The sequence below is a fragment of the Phoenix dactylifera genome, chromosome 5 (assembly GCF_009389715.1).
Source record: "Phoenix dactylifera cultivar Barhee BC4 chromosome 5, palm_55x_up_171113_PBpolish2nd_filt_p, whole genome shotgun sequence".
NCBI classification, from domain to species: domain Eukaryota; kingdom Viridiplantae; phylum Streptophyta; class Magnoliopsida; order Arecales; family Arecaceae; genus Phoenix; species Phoenix dactylifera.
This window is the reverse complement of record NC_052396.1, coordinates 10,372,898-10,390,479: the sequence shown is the minus strand read 5'-3', so window position 1 is coordinate 10,390,479 and position 17,582 is coordinate 10,372,898. Positions and strand designations below refer to the sequence as shown.

The 17,582-nt window shown below is 37.3% G+C and overlaps 1 protein-coding gene across 6 annotated transcripts in view; it reads right to left on the bottom strand.

The window, feature by feature from the left end:
• Positions 1–9,340: 9,340 nt before the first annotated feature.
• Positions 9,341–17,582, bottom strand: part of LOC103710310 — a 30,603-nt gene continuing 22,361 nt past the window's right edge. The window contains exons 1-10 of one of the 6 annotated variants that reach the window (XM_039126787.1): positions 11,702–11,839; positions 11,385–11,618; positions 11,215–11,304; positions 10,805–11,131; positions 10,520–10,683; positions 10,348–10,441; positions 10,178–10,273; positions 10,065–10,100; positions 9,841–9,966; positions 9,341–9,747 (exon numbers count right to left, since the gene is read on the bottom strand). In XM_039126787.1, the coding sequence (XP_038982715.1) occupies positions 9,937–9,966; positions 10,065–10,100; positions 10,178–10,273; positions 10,348–10,441; positions 10,520–10,683; positions 10,805–10,933 (549 nt within the window). In that variant the 5' untranslated portion in view covers positions 10,934–11,131; positions 11,215–11,304; positions 11,385–11,618; positions 11,702–11,839 and the 3' untranslated portion in view covers positions 9,341–9,747; positions 9,841–9,936. Of the gene's footprint in view, positions 9,748–9,840; positions 10,101–10,177; positions 10,274–10,347; positions 11,132–11,214; positions 11,305–11,384; positions 11,619–11,701; positions 11,951–17,582 lie in introns of those variants that run through there. The other 5 variants (XM_039126788.1, XM_039126785.1, XM_039126786.1 and 2 more) reach the window with 5 other exon arrangements.

The following is a 17,582-nucleotide window of genomic DNA, read 5'->3' as shown; positions in this document are numbered from 1 at the left end:
TTAGAAATATTACCATAGATCTTATTCAAAAACTTATTGGAGAATCTCTAGCATGCCAAATGTGGTTTTGTATGATGAAGTTGACATACTATTCTATTGCTCACAGAAAATTTTAGGTAGAAAAAACAAGGGAAAATTAAGTTACTTTTACTTAAAATTCTTTCTCATTAAAACTTCAAGTTGAGGTATCTAGGCTTAAACCTATATCTATGATTCAATATATAACATGTATCAAATACTGTGTATTCAATATACATCATGAAACCAAAGCTAAGCATACTATATCAAACTTCATGCTCTCAAGTTAATTAAACAATTATGTTTGTATTCCTCTTTTCATTTCTAAAATCTACCAAAATTCTGCGTTCATCAAGACTTTTATCTTCTCTTTGTCGAGCATCGACAATTGCTGCAGACAAATATAGTGAGATGAAGATGGTTGGCCGGGGACACATGCTGGAGAGACGACACTCACAGACTAGAGTGGAGGGAGGTGATAGATTGAAGGGAGAACACACCAATATGGGCGAAGACAGTGATACAAATTGGCCACGAAAATGTGAAGAGGATGAGGACCTCCGTGTTGACAGATGCTGGAGAGATGACGAATCGCGGGTTGAGAAGATGGAGGGAGGTGGCGGAGAGAGAGGGATGCATGGTGTAGTGTAGAGAAAGGTGGAGTTCAACGAATTAGGAGAGAGAAAGTCCGAAAGAGGGTTAAGGATTGAGAAATCGCAAAGGATATAATTGTCCTTTAGGGATCAAAAATTAAAAATATTTTTGCTTGTGGTACACGATTAATATAGCTTGGTACATAATTAACTCAATATGGTACACAGTTAATATAGCTTGATACACATTTAACTCAATATGGTACACCGCTAATATAACTTGGTACACAGATAACTGAAAATGGTACATAGTTAATATAACTTGGTATATAGTTAACTCGACATGGTACACAATTTAACTCGACATAGCACATAGTTAAAAATACTATGATAAAGATACAGTATTTCAATGTAATAATATTATATTAAATGTACCTTAATATGTTACAATGTTATATTACGCACAAAAAATTGTTACAAGGCTATGTTACACAACATGCTCTAATCTCTGATGCTAGATAACTTTTGGTCATACTATGACCAAACCTATCATATATAATAGGTGAAATTAATTCCCCACCCTCCCCGTGACTACAATGTAACAAAGAGTCCTTGTTGACCCAAGCGGAGTTTTCTAGTCCAAGGATGAGAGCTAATCTTAATTCCTCCTTAGTAGAGGTTTGTTTTTTTCTAAATTCCGAAGATGCCTTTTCATTGGCGTTAAGGTTCAAAACTTGCGAAGACGGTTGGAAAATGTTCCGCTATCTATTCTTTTATTTCGCTACCTCTTTTCTGGAGCCAAAAAAATAGAAATAGAACCTTATTTGTTTGCAGTGAATCAGGGAGAGTTTCTCTATCGGGATTCTCCGCTATCTTCCTCTCTGTTTCACGGTGCCTAAAAATCAGATAGCTTCTCTGTTTGCAAAGAGTCCTTGTGATCGTAACCGGCAATTGTTTGATTGCGGGATAGTATCTCTGTTGGAATTCTCCGATGTCTTCTTCTCCATTTCGTGTTGTCCAAAAATTAGATCGTTTATCAGTTTTCAAAAGTCGTTCTGATCTTATGCGGCAATGTTTTGATTGCTGGAGAGTTTCATTGTTGGAATTCTCCGCTGACTTCTTCTCTGTTTCGTGTTGCCGAAAAATCAGATAGCTTCTTATTTGTTTGTAGAGAGTCCCTTTAGCGGCAATGGTTTGATTGCATAAGAGTAAAATGGTTGCAATTATATTCAGATTTTCCATAATCCACTGAGACATCCCTCTATTCTCTGTTTTTCAATTGTGATTGAAAGAAAATTCTGTTTTAGCTAGATTATCTTTTTGTGTGTCTGCCATTGCTCATATCCTGTTTGGAAAACTTCTTCTGTGTCTGCCATTACTGATATCCTGTATGGAAAATAGTCCCTATGGCAGCATTCCCTTTGCTTCATTGTTGAAATAGCATTCTGAATTTTGATCAGTTCATCCCTCTTTCCTTTTTCTTTGTCATGGCTTCAAAGGACACAAGTAGCCCTGTTTTCACGGCTATTTGTTCTTATGATAACGAAGCTCTTATTATTTCCATCTCCGAGGATACAAATCTTGATCAAATTTATAAAAAAATAGTGAAAAGGTGGAGACATCTATCTGCTACAATGATAGAAGTTAAATTTATATTCCAAACAAGTCTAGAATGCTTGTTATGCTCCTAGGTGATAAGAATATTCGGAATATGTATCAAATACATGTTAATTTAAATGCATCGGTGATTGAGATGGTTGTTAGTCATATTTCATGCTTGACCAAAGCTACTGATATGGTAATTGATATGAGGTAATGCACAAAATAATTGCATCTATTGCAATTTTGGTATTCTTAGTTTAAATATTTGTTGTATTGCATATTTCACTTCTTAGTTTGTTCATGTTAAGTGCAAATTTTTTAGTTAGTATGCTGAATTATTGTTTAACTTATTGTAGGGATAGTGGCCCGTCCTAAAATGTTGAGTGTAGTTGCATATCCAGAAATGTTTCAAAGGGTAGCTCAAGTAATTTCAGTCGAGTTGTTGAAGAAATAAGAGTTGCAATCGAAGAGCAATCTAGTCAAAAAAATTCTTTGGATGTTTGGAAAACCTCTATAGAGGCTGTTAGTCAGGAGTTCAATGATGTGGAAACTCTTCGTGACACAATTCGCAACTTCTGCATTGCAAATTGTAGAGAGTTTGCGTTTGTGAAGAACGATCGTTGGCGAGTGACTATGGAATGTGCATACGAAGAATGTGAATGGCATATCTATGCTTCCCGACTTGGGTTCAAAAAAGATTTGCTATTAAAAAAAGTGAACAATCAGCATACATGTGGAGGAGGGTTGCAAGTCCAGTCGTATCTTAAGGCTATGAAACGTTGGGTTTCAAATATTGTTAAAGATAAACTTCAAGATATGTCGTTATATAGGCCGACTGACATCGTGAAGGATATTCGTCCAGAATATGGTGTTGAATTGCCGTATCATTAAGTTTGGCATGGGAAGGAGGTGGCTATGAAGGACCTTTATACTCACAAATCAAAATCTTATGACCGGATACACTGGTATTGCAAGGCCATTCTTAAGACCAACTCTGGTAGTATAGCGGAGTATGAAACCATAAGGTCGATTCATATGCCTATTCATTTCATTTCATTCTTCAATAACGGGTTTCATAAGAGGATGTAGACCTCTGATTTTTATGGATGAAACATTTATAAAGCATAAGAATGGAGGTGTAGTACTGGGTACGACTTTCTAAGATGCGAATGACGATATGTTTTCTATTGCTTATGGTGTGGTCCACATAGAGACTGATGACAACTGAAACTGGTTTTGTCGGATTTTGAAAGAAGCAATTCATAGTTGCAATGACTACCATGGTCAACAGTTCATATTTATGATAGATAGATATCAAAAAATTATTAAATTAGTGCCAAAGTACTTTTCTAGTAGTTACCACTCATATTGTTTCTGTCATGTGAAAGACAACTTCAACAATCAGGTTTGGATAGTCATATTCTAAATTTTCAACCTAGAATTTATCTAACTAATTTTGGATGTCGTAGATCTCATCCTATGATTATTGTCATTGTAGGTGCTTATCCATTATTGTGCAAGTAAGAGAAAGAGGCTGCTTGATTTACTAAATGCTGCTGCCTATACTCAAAGGCCGAATGTTTTCCACAAATTAATTAGCAAACTCACATTAGAAGCTCTAGGGACTAGAACTTTTCTCCTGCATACAAATTTGGAGCATTGGGCAAATGCAATATTTCTAGATCCACGATGGAGTATTATGACATCTAACGTGGCAGAGTGTTTCAATAGTTGGATCATGGAGGCTTGCCATCTACCCGTGCCTCAGATAGTTGACCATATCAGGCTTCAAATAATGACATTGATGCATGAACGGCGTAATTGAGGCTACAGTATTCAAACACATCTATGCCCTTATCCTAAGAAAGTACTGCAAAGATATGCAGAAAACGATCGGAGATTATCCGTATTTACGTCAAACATAATGATATATGACGTAAAGGATACAAACTACTCATGCAAAGTTGACCTCCAGAATAGCAATTACTCTTACGGTGAGTGGCGAATCTTTTGCATGCCATGTAAGCATGCATGTGCATGCATTGAGAAGGCTGGTAGATTGTTATACCACTTCACTGACAATTATTTTCAAGTTGAATTGTACAGAGCAACATATGCCGAAGCTATTAGTCCAATTTCTGATATTGAGGAGCCTTATAATGCCTCATATGATTCATATTCTACCCCCTATCACAAAGACTCATTCAGGCAGGCCTAAAATGAAGAAAAGACCTTCACAAGGGAGTCAATATGTCATATAAAATGTGGACGATGCGGAAAGCTTGGGCACAATAGGACTTGTAATGAGGTTATCAACTAAATATTTTGGAGATTAGTTTGAATGTATGGGAATCTGAATTTTTTAATTTTCTCATAGTTATGTGCTTCTCATTTTATGTGGAAGTTTTTTGTACACACAATTGATGTTAATGAATTGATATATGAAGTTTTTTGGTTACACTGGCACACTCTTATTCTTGTTGTTATTGCAGAAAAGGAAGATACAAACATCAAGAAATTCAGATGTTACACTGTCTCTACCCCGATTGTTAGTAAACAACCCTTGGCACACCATGGCATAGCATGGCACACAATTAAAATCCATGGCTAAATATCAGGTTATTTAGCTTGGCACACATAAGTACTTCCCGACATGCAGTAATACTGGCACACAGTTTAGTGATACTGGAACACAGTATTTAAGTTAAAATCCAATGGCAGTCCCTGGCACTCAATTATGTTCTTATTAAAGCCACAAACAGTTAACAATAAATTCAGAGATCATTAAGTCTTATTCTTTCCCTTGGTCGTCTACCCTTCAGAAGATTGTGTCGGCTTAGAAATAGGTAATATAGCTTGACACACAATAAGTACGCTTGGAACACACTTATTTAAGCTTGGCACACATTTTAGACTACTATGCACACATTTAAGTATAAGTGAAAGACACTTTTTAAAGCCTGACACACATTTAGTTAATCTCTGCACACAATAATGTATGCTTGGAAGACACTATAAATCCTGGCACATATTTTAGTGTTCTATGCCCACATTTAAGTATGCTTCGAACACACTTAATAAAGTCTGGCACACATTCAGTTCTTATCTGCACACAGTATAGTATGCACGGAACACATTAAAGTCTTCACACAGATAAGTATTGGAAGACACTTTATAAATCCTGGAACACATTTTAGACTTCTATGCACACAATAAAATATGCTTGGAACACATTTAAGTATGTTTGGAAAACACTTCTTAAAGCCTGGCATACATTTAGTTAATCTCTGCACATAGTAACGTATGCTAGGAAGACACTATAAATCCTAGCACACATTTTAGTCTTCTATGCCAACATTTAAGTATTCTTGGAACACTTTCTTAAAGTCTGGCACACATTTCGTTCTTATCTGCACACAGATAACTATGCTTGGAAGACACTTTATAAATTCTGGCACACATTTGAGACTTCTATGCACACAATAAAGTATGCTTGGAACACATTTAAGTATGCTTTGAAACTAATTCCCTAACTCAAATCCCAAAATAGAGGAAAATGGTTCAACTGGCACGTTGAATTTTCTGAAACTATGATATGCTTTTAAGCATAAACATAAATGTATCTACAACTCTAATATGGAGTTTAGCATACGTTCATGTTTTTCTAATTGGTGTACACTTCAGTGGGTTGCATTGGCTTTGAAACTAATTTCCTAACTCAAATCCCAAAATGGAGAAAAATGGTTCAACCGCCACGCTAAATTTTCTAAAACTGTGATACGCTTTTAAGCATAAACATAAATGTATCTGCAACTGTAATATGGAGTTTAGCATATGTTCATGTTTTCCTAACTGGTGTTCACTTCAGTGGCTTGCATTGGCTTTGAAACTAATTCCCTAACTCAAATCCCAAAATGGAGGAAAATGGTTCAACTGGCACGCTGAATTTTCTGAAACTATGATACGCTTTTAAGCATAAACATAAATGTATATGCAACTGTAATATGGAGTTTAGCATATGTTCATGTTTCCCTAACTGGGGTGCACTTCAGTGGGTTGCATTGGCTTTGAAACTAATTCCCTAACTCAAATCCCAAAATGGAGGAAAATGATTCAACTGGCACGCTAAATTTTCTAAAACTGTGATATGCTTTTAAGCATAAACATAAATTATTTGCAACTATAATATGGAGTTTAGCATATGTTCATGTTTCCCTAACTGGTGTACACTTCAGAGGGTTGCATTGGCTTTGAAACTAATTCCCTAACTCAAATCCCAAAATGGAGCAAAATGGTTCAAGTGACACTGTTGCCCAGTAGACAACCCAAGAGAGAGGGGAAGGGGGGGGGGGGGGGGGGGGGGTGAATTGAGTACTAAATAAAACTTAGATTCTTTTCAGATAATCTAGTATGGATTATGAAAGCTTTCTTAATTTTAATCTAAAAAAATTAATCAAACTATAGAGAAAGCAATAAAGAAAAGATGCTCAAAGAACCACAACACAAACACAATAAATTTTATAGTGGTTTGGAGTCAACCCAGCTCCTACGTCCACTCTCCAAGCCTCACTTGGGAGTTTACTATAATCCCTCGGATTACACCTGGTTGTTTTATAAGCTCACAACTAAACTTGTTTTTTTTACGAGATTACAATGAACTCGGTTGGTTTTCACAGGCTCACCGACTAAAACCAATCTAATTGTTTTCACGGGCTCACAATTAAACCCAGTTGATTTTTCTGGCTCACCAACCACAACCTATCTGATTTTTTTTCTGGCTCACAATCTAACCCAGTTGGTTTTTTCCGGCTTATTAACCACAACTTTACAACGTTGGTTCTAACTGGCTCAACAACAAACCTCAATCCTCTTGATTCAAACCTCTGATGAATCAAGTAACAAAATCCGACTATAAGTGTTTAAGAGTTACAGCTTCTAAAAAGGCAGATTTAACAATATAAGCAATATGAAAAGGAAGAAGCTCTTAAAAAGATTTTATGCTGAAAAAAAATATGGCTTCTCCTTTTTTGGATCCTCTCTTGAATATCTCGGTGGCTGAGGATCAAATGATCGAGCCTTGAATGTGAGAAGTACTTTTGAAATCGATGTAGGCGCAGTTACTTCTCTTTTCTCTTTTGAAAAGCTCTAATCTTTCTTTGGTAGTTATAAACTTGAATGCCCTTAATTCCTCTTATGTCTTCTTGTCTCTTCTAGACTTTTATACACTTTTTAGAGCTTTACTCCTCGAAATATAGCCATTGGGAGGAGTAAAAGAGCCGTTCTGACATGACTGTGCAGCCTGACAATGTGACCGTTAGGATCGGAGTCGACTCGCGCAACTAGAAGACGGCTCAGCTAAAACTAGAGATGACTCGTGTTCTTCGAGAGACGACTCGCTCACGGCATCTTCAAAAGTATTGGCCAGGCGCTCTTCTAGGAGACGGCTTGCGACATTTCGGAGTCGACTCGCCAAAAGTGGGAGACAGCTCGCGTCCTTCAGGTGTCGACCCGACCACAGTGTATCAGAAACTGACTTTCTGTCTTTCTTATCGGAGTCAACTCGCTCACAGCTGGAGTCGACTCGGCCTCAGAAGCTTTGAAAACTTAATCTCTGACATGGTCCTCAAAGTCGACTTGGTCTCAACGGGAGTCGACTCGGTCTCAGTGCCGCAGAAAATATTTCTCTATCTTTCTTGTTGGAGTCGACTCGTCCATAGCTAGAGTCGACTCAATATCAGTTGGCTTGAAAACAGGTATTCTGTCTTTTCGCAGGAGTCGACTCGCCCTAAGTCGGAGTCGACTTGGGCATTGTACCTCAGAAAATACTTCTCTGTTTTTGCTCTATAAGTCGGCTCGGTCTCAGTCGGAGTCGACTCGTACTCTGCACTCAGAAATTCTGCTCGCTGCCAATCCTTTAGGAGTCGACTTGCCTAAGCCGGAAGTCATCTCGAGGGCGTGCCAGATAGCAACCTTTGTGCCAGAGTCGACTCGAGGATCCTCGGAGTCGACTCGAGTGCAGGACAAAGACTAAAATGGTTCCAAACATTGTAGAAACTAAACTTAAAATCTCTGAACTATTTTCTGAGGCATTTAAACACATTTTAACAATATATTTTCTGAAACACTCATTTGAATTTATTAGTATAATATGAAATCTACTCACATATTTTGGGCTCATCAAAATCACATAAGGGAACAACAATCACTCAACAGACACGCTTAATTTTCTAAAACTGTGATACGGTTTTAAGCATAAACACAAAGGTATCTGCAACTGTGATATGGAGTTTAGCATAGTTCATATTTCCATAATTGGTGTACACTTCAGAGGGTTGCATTGGCTTTGAAATTAATTCCCTAACTTAAATCTCAAAATGGAGGAAAATGGTTAAATTGGCACGCTGAATTTTCTAAAACTGTGATACGGTTTTAAGCATAAACACAAATGTTTCTGCAACTGTGATATGCTTTTAGGTAAGTAACCCTTGGCACAACATGGCACATCATGGCACATAGTCAAGTGCAGGCAGGAAGCTACAAACTTCAACAAATTCAAATGTCATGAATCTGTCTCATATGTATGTGATGCATGCATATGTTCTTGGAAGCCTTGCTGGTGCATAATTTAGCATGGAACACATTTAAGTTACCTGCACACAGTTATTTGAAACTGGCTCGCAGTTTTGTGAAACTGGCATGCAATTAGAAAAGTTTTAAAAATATTAAGAAAACATGGTACACACTGAATATAGATTGACACCCATTTAATCAACCCTTGGCACACCATGGCACACCTTGGCACACAGTTACAATTCCATGGCACGCCATGACAGTTTAATTCCCAAGAAAATAAAAATTGCTCAAAACTTTCCATAATCATTAAACTAATTCAAGGCTAATCTTATTAATTTCCACTATTAATTATCCTGCTTTTGCTTTTGATATTGTTTTCAATGTAAGAAAAATAGAAATCAGAAGTCAGAAGCTCCCACTTGCAGCATTCAAACAATACCTTTTTCAGAAGTTGTACTGACTGTAATTATAAGAGATCACATGGCACATACTAAATTTAGCAAAGTACACAGTTGAAATATCATGGCATCCAGTTTAGAGCATGACAACAAAGATAGGTTGGCCATTCATCCCAAAAAAATCAATGTAATCATCATATTTGTCTCAATGTTTTATTACACAAAAAATAAAAATGTTATAAGGCTATTTTACATTTGAAGGCTTTAATCTCTATTCCTACATAACTTCTCATCGTACCATGACTAGAACCTATCATATGTAATGCAGCGGTCATTTAACAAAATATTGCCTGCAACCAAGCTTCTATATAAAGAGGGATCCTTGAACTCTTCCTGTAATAGTCTACAAGTGCCTCGTGTTAGTATCTCTGCAAATATGAGCACATACACTCCGCAGACCACACTATCGGCGTCTGTTGTGCACACTCTCGAATTTCACAAACGATACATTTAGGAATAGGGTATCCGACGCAGTCTTTTAGCCAATATCTCAAAAATGATACCTACATGAATGTCCATAATATATTATTTTTGGTGCACTTGTGATTCCATAAAAAAAGAAAAACAATGTAAAATCTTGTACAATTGATACCCACATATTTAATAGCGTCGTCTGCTACATTGAAGCTCCACATTGAGTTGTAGCATTCAAAACGCTGCTCTTTTAAGTCTAAAGCAATTAGATACCAATGTCATCTCGTATTCATCAAATGAATAAATATCTACACCGTTCGAGATCGGCAAGTTATATTTCCCCTAACCACTTCTGAATACTAGGTTGCAAAGAATTTATAATGCATTTGGTAATATCAGCAGTTACCTCAAGATCGCACAATAGATGTTGAACCACAGTAGCCTACAAAATTTATTATGGCACACAATTAAATTCTATTTGAACGCAGCTACTAAATTTAAATTGTGGAAGTAAAGAACCTGTATCTCGCAATGCAAGAATAAACTTGGATTATCAATGAGCTCAGTGTACTCTCCATGGAATAGCTCAATGACACAAAAGTACACATTCATGACCTGTACTTAAAAAAATATGTTAAAATAGCAAATGATATAGACTTAAGTGAGGTATATGTCTCTAATTTACATACATCACTGCGTAGTGGCCCATCATGAAGGAGTTGGACTATGGCATCACCGGTGCATGATGGTTTCGAAGTATTTGCATCCTCCCAAATGTTGTGCCTACGTAATTTATTCAAATATTTAAGGTACTTTATTTGTGAGAAATGTGAGATTGCACAGTTAATATAAGAAACTTACAAGAAGTGATTTTTTTCAAGAAAGAAATCAATAGCTTCTTCATAGTACATAGGGAGTATACCTCCCCCCTTCCCATGATAGGTGCATTTTGGTGCCACTTTGATTGGCATCTCTAGCGATGCCGCTCTCTCAACATCAATTATTTTAGTCGATTGTACTAAATGCTAAGTGCAATTAAAGGTTAAAGGTGAAGACAACAATTTTAGTTAGCAAAGTCATGGGATATAGAATCAGCATATTATATATGGATACAAAATATTTAAGGAAGTGACCAATTTGCTATACCTCTCCACAAGGGGATGTTTCTTTGTCGATTGGAGTTAACTTGTGGAGCTCCATAAGTGCAGTAGTGATAGACTCCAATAACTTACTTGAGTGATCAGGCAAATCCTCCTTTTGAATTGCTTGTGCCATACTAGCTTCACCTATTTTGTTGACTTTCTATTTTTTCTTTGCCCTTTTATAAGCCTTCGAAAATTGGGATATGGCCTTTGCTTTCTCCGTTGCCTTTCTCTCACATGCTCCAAACTTCACATGCTTGCATAAGGAGGAAATATATTTGGTGGTGGATCCACATTTCTTCTCGCCCTCAACATTAGTCGCCCAAATAATCTGATAAGAATATGCAATTTAACTAATTACCATTAATACTACAATTGTAAAATTATAATTTGCCAGATGCAAAAGTTACATACCTCCACCTCATCTGAACTACGGTGCATATCCTCTTTTTCCACTATAGCTTGGTCCAAAGCCTCATCAACTGTAGTATGCTCTTTCCTCGCCTAATAATTTGTTGTATTTAAGTCATACAAAAATCCATGCTCGACAAGATGACTGATTCAATTCGTGAAACTTTGCTTACCTCAGCAAAATCTGTGGCATCTCGGAGGACCTTCTCGCGATGAACATCAGTGGGCTAAATAACTTGATAGGAATTCATTTTATGTAATAACGATTATACTACAATTTCAAAATCAAAGAATGCCAGAAGGAAATAATTACATACCTCCACCACATCTGCACTATAGTGCATATCCTCTTTGTCCACTGCAGCTTGGTCAATTGCTTCACCAATTGCAATATGCTCTTCCCTCACCTGATAATGTGTTGTATTTAATTCATACAAAAATACATGCTCGACAAGATGATTGAGTTAATAATTCGTCAAACTTTGCTTACCTCAGTAGAACCTGTCGCATGCTTACTTCGTTGGTCATTCACCAGGAGACCCTTATCGTGGAGGACCTTTTCGACTCTGGATAGCCTCTTATATATCAGGACCATCATCTGATCATCCCCGCCTTCAACATCCCCAAAGGTTTGAGGGTCTTGTAAACTAAAGCCATATGCCATTAACCTCTCAACCACTCTCATGCGTTTCTCTAGGCTTTCCATTGGATGTGGTTCGCTATAGCTGGATGAAAGTAACTAAAACAATCGAATTATCCAACTTAGTGTATGTATTTAACTAAGTGCCAAATGGAATTAAATGTGTGTCAAGTGGTTGTAAGTATGTGCTAGCAACAATTAATGATGTGCGTAGAAATGATAGGTGTGTGCCAATTGGAGCTAAGTGTGTGCCAGCAAGTGAAAAGTGCATGCCGAATGGAAGTAAATGTGTGCCAAATGGTTGTAAGTTTGTGCTACCAAGAAATAATAATGGTTAGAGATAGGATAGATGGTGTGTGCCATATAGAAATAACAACTTGCCGGCAATTGAAAGGTGCATGCCAAGTGAAGAAAGATGTGTGCCGAATGGTTGTAAGTGTGTGCTGCCAAGAATTAATAATGTGTATAGACATGAGAGGTGTGTGCCATATGTACATAAGTTGGTTAGTAGTCATGAATGTGAAAACTCTACGTGACACCATTCGCAACTATTGCATTGCAAATTGCAGAGATTTTGTGTTCGTGAAGAACGATCATGAGCGAGTTACCATAGAGTGTGTATATGAAGGTTGCGAATGGCGCATCCATGCTTCTCGCCTTGAGAATGGTGAAACGTTTGCAATTAAAAAAATGCACTGTAACCACACATGTGGAGGAGGGTTGCAAGTGCGGTCTCATCCAAAGTTTGAAACGTTGGATTTCGAAAATTATTAAAGATCAACTTCAAGATATGCCATTATATAGCCGAGGGATATTGTAAAGGATATTCGTCGAGAATATGGTATTGAATTGCCGTATCATCAAGCTTGGCATGGTAAAGAGGTGGCTATGATGGATCTTTATGGTAATAGACAGCTACTTATGACTGGATTCGCTGGTGTTGTGATGCCATTCTTCAGACCAACCCCGACAGCATTGCAGAGTATGAAACAATTGAAGGTCGATTTAGACGTTTATTCATTTGTTTTCATGCTTCACTAATGGGTTTCAAAAAAGGATGTCGTCCTCTAATTTTTATGGATGACACATTTATAAAGCATAAGGATCGAGGTGTACTGCTTGGAGCCACTTCCAAAGATGAAAATGATGATATGTTTCCTATAGCTTATGGTGTGGTAGATACAGAAAGTGATGAAAATTGGGAATGGTTTTGCCGATTTTTGAAAGAAGCTATTCCTAGTTGTCGTGAGTATCATAGTCAACAGTTTACATTTATGACGGATAGATATCAGGAGATTATTAAATCGGTGCTGAAGTACTTTTCTGATTCTTACCACTCATATTGTATCCGTCATGTGAAAGAAAACTTCAAGAATCAGATTTGCATCATCATATTATGAATAATTTAATCTACAAAGTATCTAAGTAATATAGCATGTGGTATATCTGATTTTTAATTGTCAATGCAGGTGCTTGTCCATTATCGTGCAGCTAAGAAAAGAGGCTGATTGATTTACTAAATGCTGCTGCCTATACTCCAAGGCTTAATATTTTTCAAAAGCTAATTGCAAAGCTTACATCAGAAGCCCCTAGTGCTACCACCTTTCTCCTACATGCAAAGCCGGAGCATTGGGCAAATTCAATATTTCCAGGTCCACTCTGGGGCATTATGACATCGAATGTGGCAGTTTTCGACTCACTTCCCTTTAGCTAGTCAGAAACTTTCTTCCCAAACCTTTCCGCCTTCCCCACTCCTCTGCCCAGCCAAAATTCTTGAAAACCATATCTTTCAGGCTTCGAGGCACTATTTTCTGGCTTCTCGACTTCCACACTCCTCCATATTTTTCTCTTCTGCATGCATGGGTGTTTGCCATTTTGCCTCCGATGTGAGTCATCTCTGCAGCTTGTCTCTAGGTAGGTTAATCAATAAAGCAAAATTAATCTCAATTTAGATAAACACCAAATTGTTATATAGTATACTAGGTCATTAGTTTTTTGATAGTGAGAATGGTCAGAATTTGAAAAAATAAAAGATAGAGAGCTTGAGCTAGTACATTGGATATATTTGTCATGTAAAAAACATTCTTTCATTGATAGTTATTTAGCACAATTTCTGTTCTTTATTAGAGTTATAAACATCATTTATTAATGTATGATGATTTACTCAAATATGTATATCTAATTTAGAAATGATATTACTAAAAAGTATTGTTTGAATATCATTTATGATGCAATGATCTAAGATGAGATGGCTACAAAGGAGCAACATCAAATTTGAAAAAGTGAAGAATGCTTCAATTCTGAGGAGAGGCAAAGGACCTTCTATTGGCCTAAAGAATATGGTCCATGGAAAGTGCTCCTTCAGCCACTTGATATATCTCACTGTCATCCTTGTCGAGTCCATGTCTGAGGAGCAGAAAGAAAGGGTGATCAACACTCCATTTAGACATATGCTACCTCTTCCATATATCAAACAGAGCAGGCCAGTCCTACATACTCCTTCTGGAATGATGAGAAGGAGAGTTTTTGGTTTGATAAGGTACCTTTTGTAGGAACCGATTTTGCACTCTGTACTTGTCCTTGATTTAAAGGCCACGGGCGATGAGGTCGAATTGTAGAGGGAGGGAAGGGTTAAGTCTGACCTCATCACCTTATTTTTTGAAGGTGACCACAAAACGATTGACAAAAGATACAGTAAAAATAAATTAAAATATTTTGTTGGAAAGAGTGGGCGACAATATGTAGAGGATTTTACAAAATTATAGGTTTTGTATCTTTTTATGACTATCCTCTTTCCACCCATACACTACTATGTTCCTAAGGTATTATGTTCATATCTTGATGATTTAGACTGCTTAGGATCGTATAGTTGGGGCTTGCAGTTTTCACTTTTCTTTGCTAGTAGATACCTAGTCTAGTCGAGAGTGTCATGGAGCTATTTCATCAAGAGTATAGGGAGACTGTTCAGAATCTAGCTTTATTCCTGCATTGTGAGTACATGTAGTGAATTGCTGTGAAGCATGCATTCTGTTAGTTATATTACTGTATAGCATGTTATTTTAACTATGTGCTATCTTAAGTTTACAGTGTAGTATGTTATTTTAACTATGTATCATGTAAAGTTAACTCTGTACCAAGATATTGTAACTATGTGCCAAATTCATTTAATGTTGTTCGGACATAAGTAAGTCGTCTGCTCTTTTGTTTATGTGTGTATGCTGTTGTGCTTCAACATCTGTTGTGCGTCAGTGAGGTAACCCATGAGATTACCAAACATATTTTAGATTCATAACAACCTAGCATTCAGAAATGATTGGGAGATATATAATTGGGGAAGTTGCTTAGCGGTCCAAAGTTAGACTCGGCTATAACGAATAGTTCCTGTTGACTGCTTTTTTAATAAGCGGTCCATTGACATTTGAAATGCCATAACGAGACCAAAATACCCCTAACCCTTCCCCTCTTCTGTCGTTCGTTGTATGCTTCTCTGTCCATTGGAACAAGCCCTATTCAAACTTCACCGATTCTAGCCCTGGTTTCGTCCCCAAAGTTCGTATCCTAATCCTCTCTTCGAACGAAAAAAAATCCTCTTCTTCTCGCCCGATTTCGCTTGATTTTTATGCCCCAGTTTCAAACCCTACAACTGCAAACCACTACCCAACGGTATTCGATCTTCCTCATTTCTCCTGTTAAGCCGTTCTCCTCATCGAAAAGGAGAACCCTTCCGATTTGATTTTTCGAAGCAAGGAGATATTTTTCGTCCGGCCTCGGAGTCGACCTTCGAACTGACTTCGCCCTGTTCGTTTTTGGCGGAAGCTTTGGTGGACATTGCTCTCTCCAACCTTCCTTGAGGCATCTCTGCATTCCTTAAATAGGTTTGTCAACCATTGCCGCATGCTTTCTCCAATAATTTTTTTGAATACTAACATGATATGCAGTATTGGAGGGCATTACTTTTTAAATTGTGGGAATGGTTAGAATTTGCCGAATTAATAGATAGAGAGGTTATGGTAGCACATTTCAGATATTTGTTATGAAAAAATATGACTATTCCATGCTAATTATGTTCTTTGTTATAGTTTTTAAGATGATTCCTTTTGAGTTGATATTATTAAAAAAAAAATTTACTATATTTGTGATGCAGATATCTTAGATGGCCCCAAAGCAAATTACAGGCAAAAAACCTGCTATTGGCCCCAGTAATATGGTGAATGGAAGATGTTACTTCGCCCACTTTGTAAGTTTTATGGTCATCCTAAACCTATGTATGTCTCGTGAACAGAAGGATAGGGTGAGTGGCACTCCTTTTGGGCACATGCTAGATCTACCATATATAAAACAGAGTAGGCCTGTGTTAGACACATTGCTCTCCTTTTGGGATGATGTTGAGGAGGGTTTTTGGTTTGGCAGGATTCTAGTGCCTTTTGTAGGGATTGATTTGGCACTAATCCTTAGTTTGAGTGCCACGGGTAATGAGATGGAACTGCATAGAAAGGGAAGGATTATGTCTGACCTTATCACCGGGTATTTTGAGGGCAACCACAAAAAAGCTAATAGAGGTGCAATTAAAAATAGATTACAATATCTTGTTGGTAAGAGCAGACAACAAGATGTGGAGAATTTCACAAAATTATGGGTTCTATACCTCTTTAGGACTATTCTTTTCCCAACCGTACACTACTATGTTCCTAAGGCATTATGTTCATATATTGATGATTTTGACCACTTAGGTTCATATAGTTGGGGTCTTGTCGTTTTCTCTTTTCTTTGCCAGCAGATACCTAGTCTATCCGATAGTGTGAAAATAAGAAACATAATCGGCGAAGGATCTGTTAGATACATGGGCGGCTGCACGATCGCTCTGGTGGTAAGCATCTTAATGTTTTTTTTAAATTTCATTGTTACGATATATATATTTACTTGTAATTTGATGTTTGCAATGGTTTTTGCCAGGTACAGGCTATCGAGCATGCGAACAGCATTGTTGGAAGCCACCGACCACCATTCATGTATCTACGTCTCCTACGTTGGAACAATACCCCATTTCCTCGTAGGGTGGACATGATGGTCGATGTTATGAAGAATTTAAAACGATTTGAGGTTTGAATGTTGATTTCTTACATTACAAATATTTTAACTTGTTCCTAAAATTATGTGTTCGCTCGTTTTAGGTTATCAAGAAGCTACAACCTAGAGAGGAGGAGTTGCACCTTCTCTCGCAAGGAAGGCCACAATTAGTTCGCCCGACAGAGATGCGAAGGGATGAAGAACTGCGACAATTTATGCATGTCGGAAATTAGGTATCCGCATAGTGTGACCTAGCATTTCTGAAACTTACAACCACTTTTGATTTGGCATGCACCTTTCACTTGCCGGCAGATAGTTAACTCCATAGGGCACATTCCTACCTAGTCTGTACACAGTTATTAAATCATGGCACACATTTAGGTATTATCCTGTCACACACTTCAGAGTTATTTTCACACAATAAGTTGTGCTTGGAACACACTTCTTAAAGTTTGGCACACTTTGAGTTATTATCTGCACATAGTAAAGTATGCTTGGAAGACATTTATTATAGTCTGAAACATTTCTGCACACAGTTAAGTATGTTCACTAAGATACTTTATAAATCCAATACACATATTTCAGAGTTCTATGCACACAATTCACACAATAGAGTATGCTTCGCACACACTTCTTAAAGTCTGGCAAATATTTAGTTATAGAC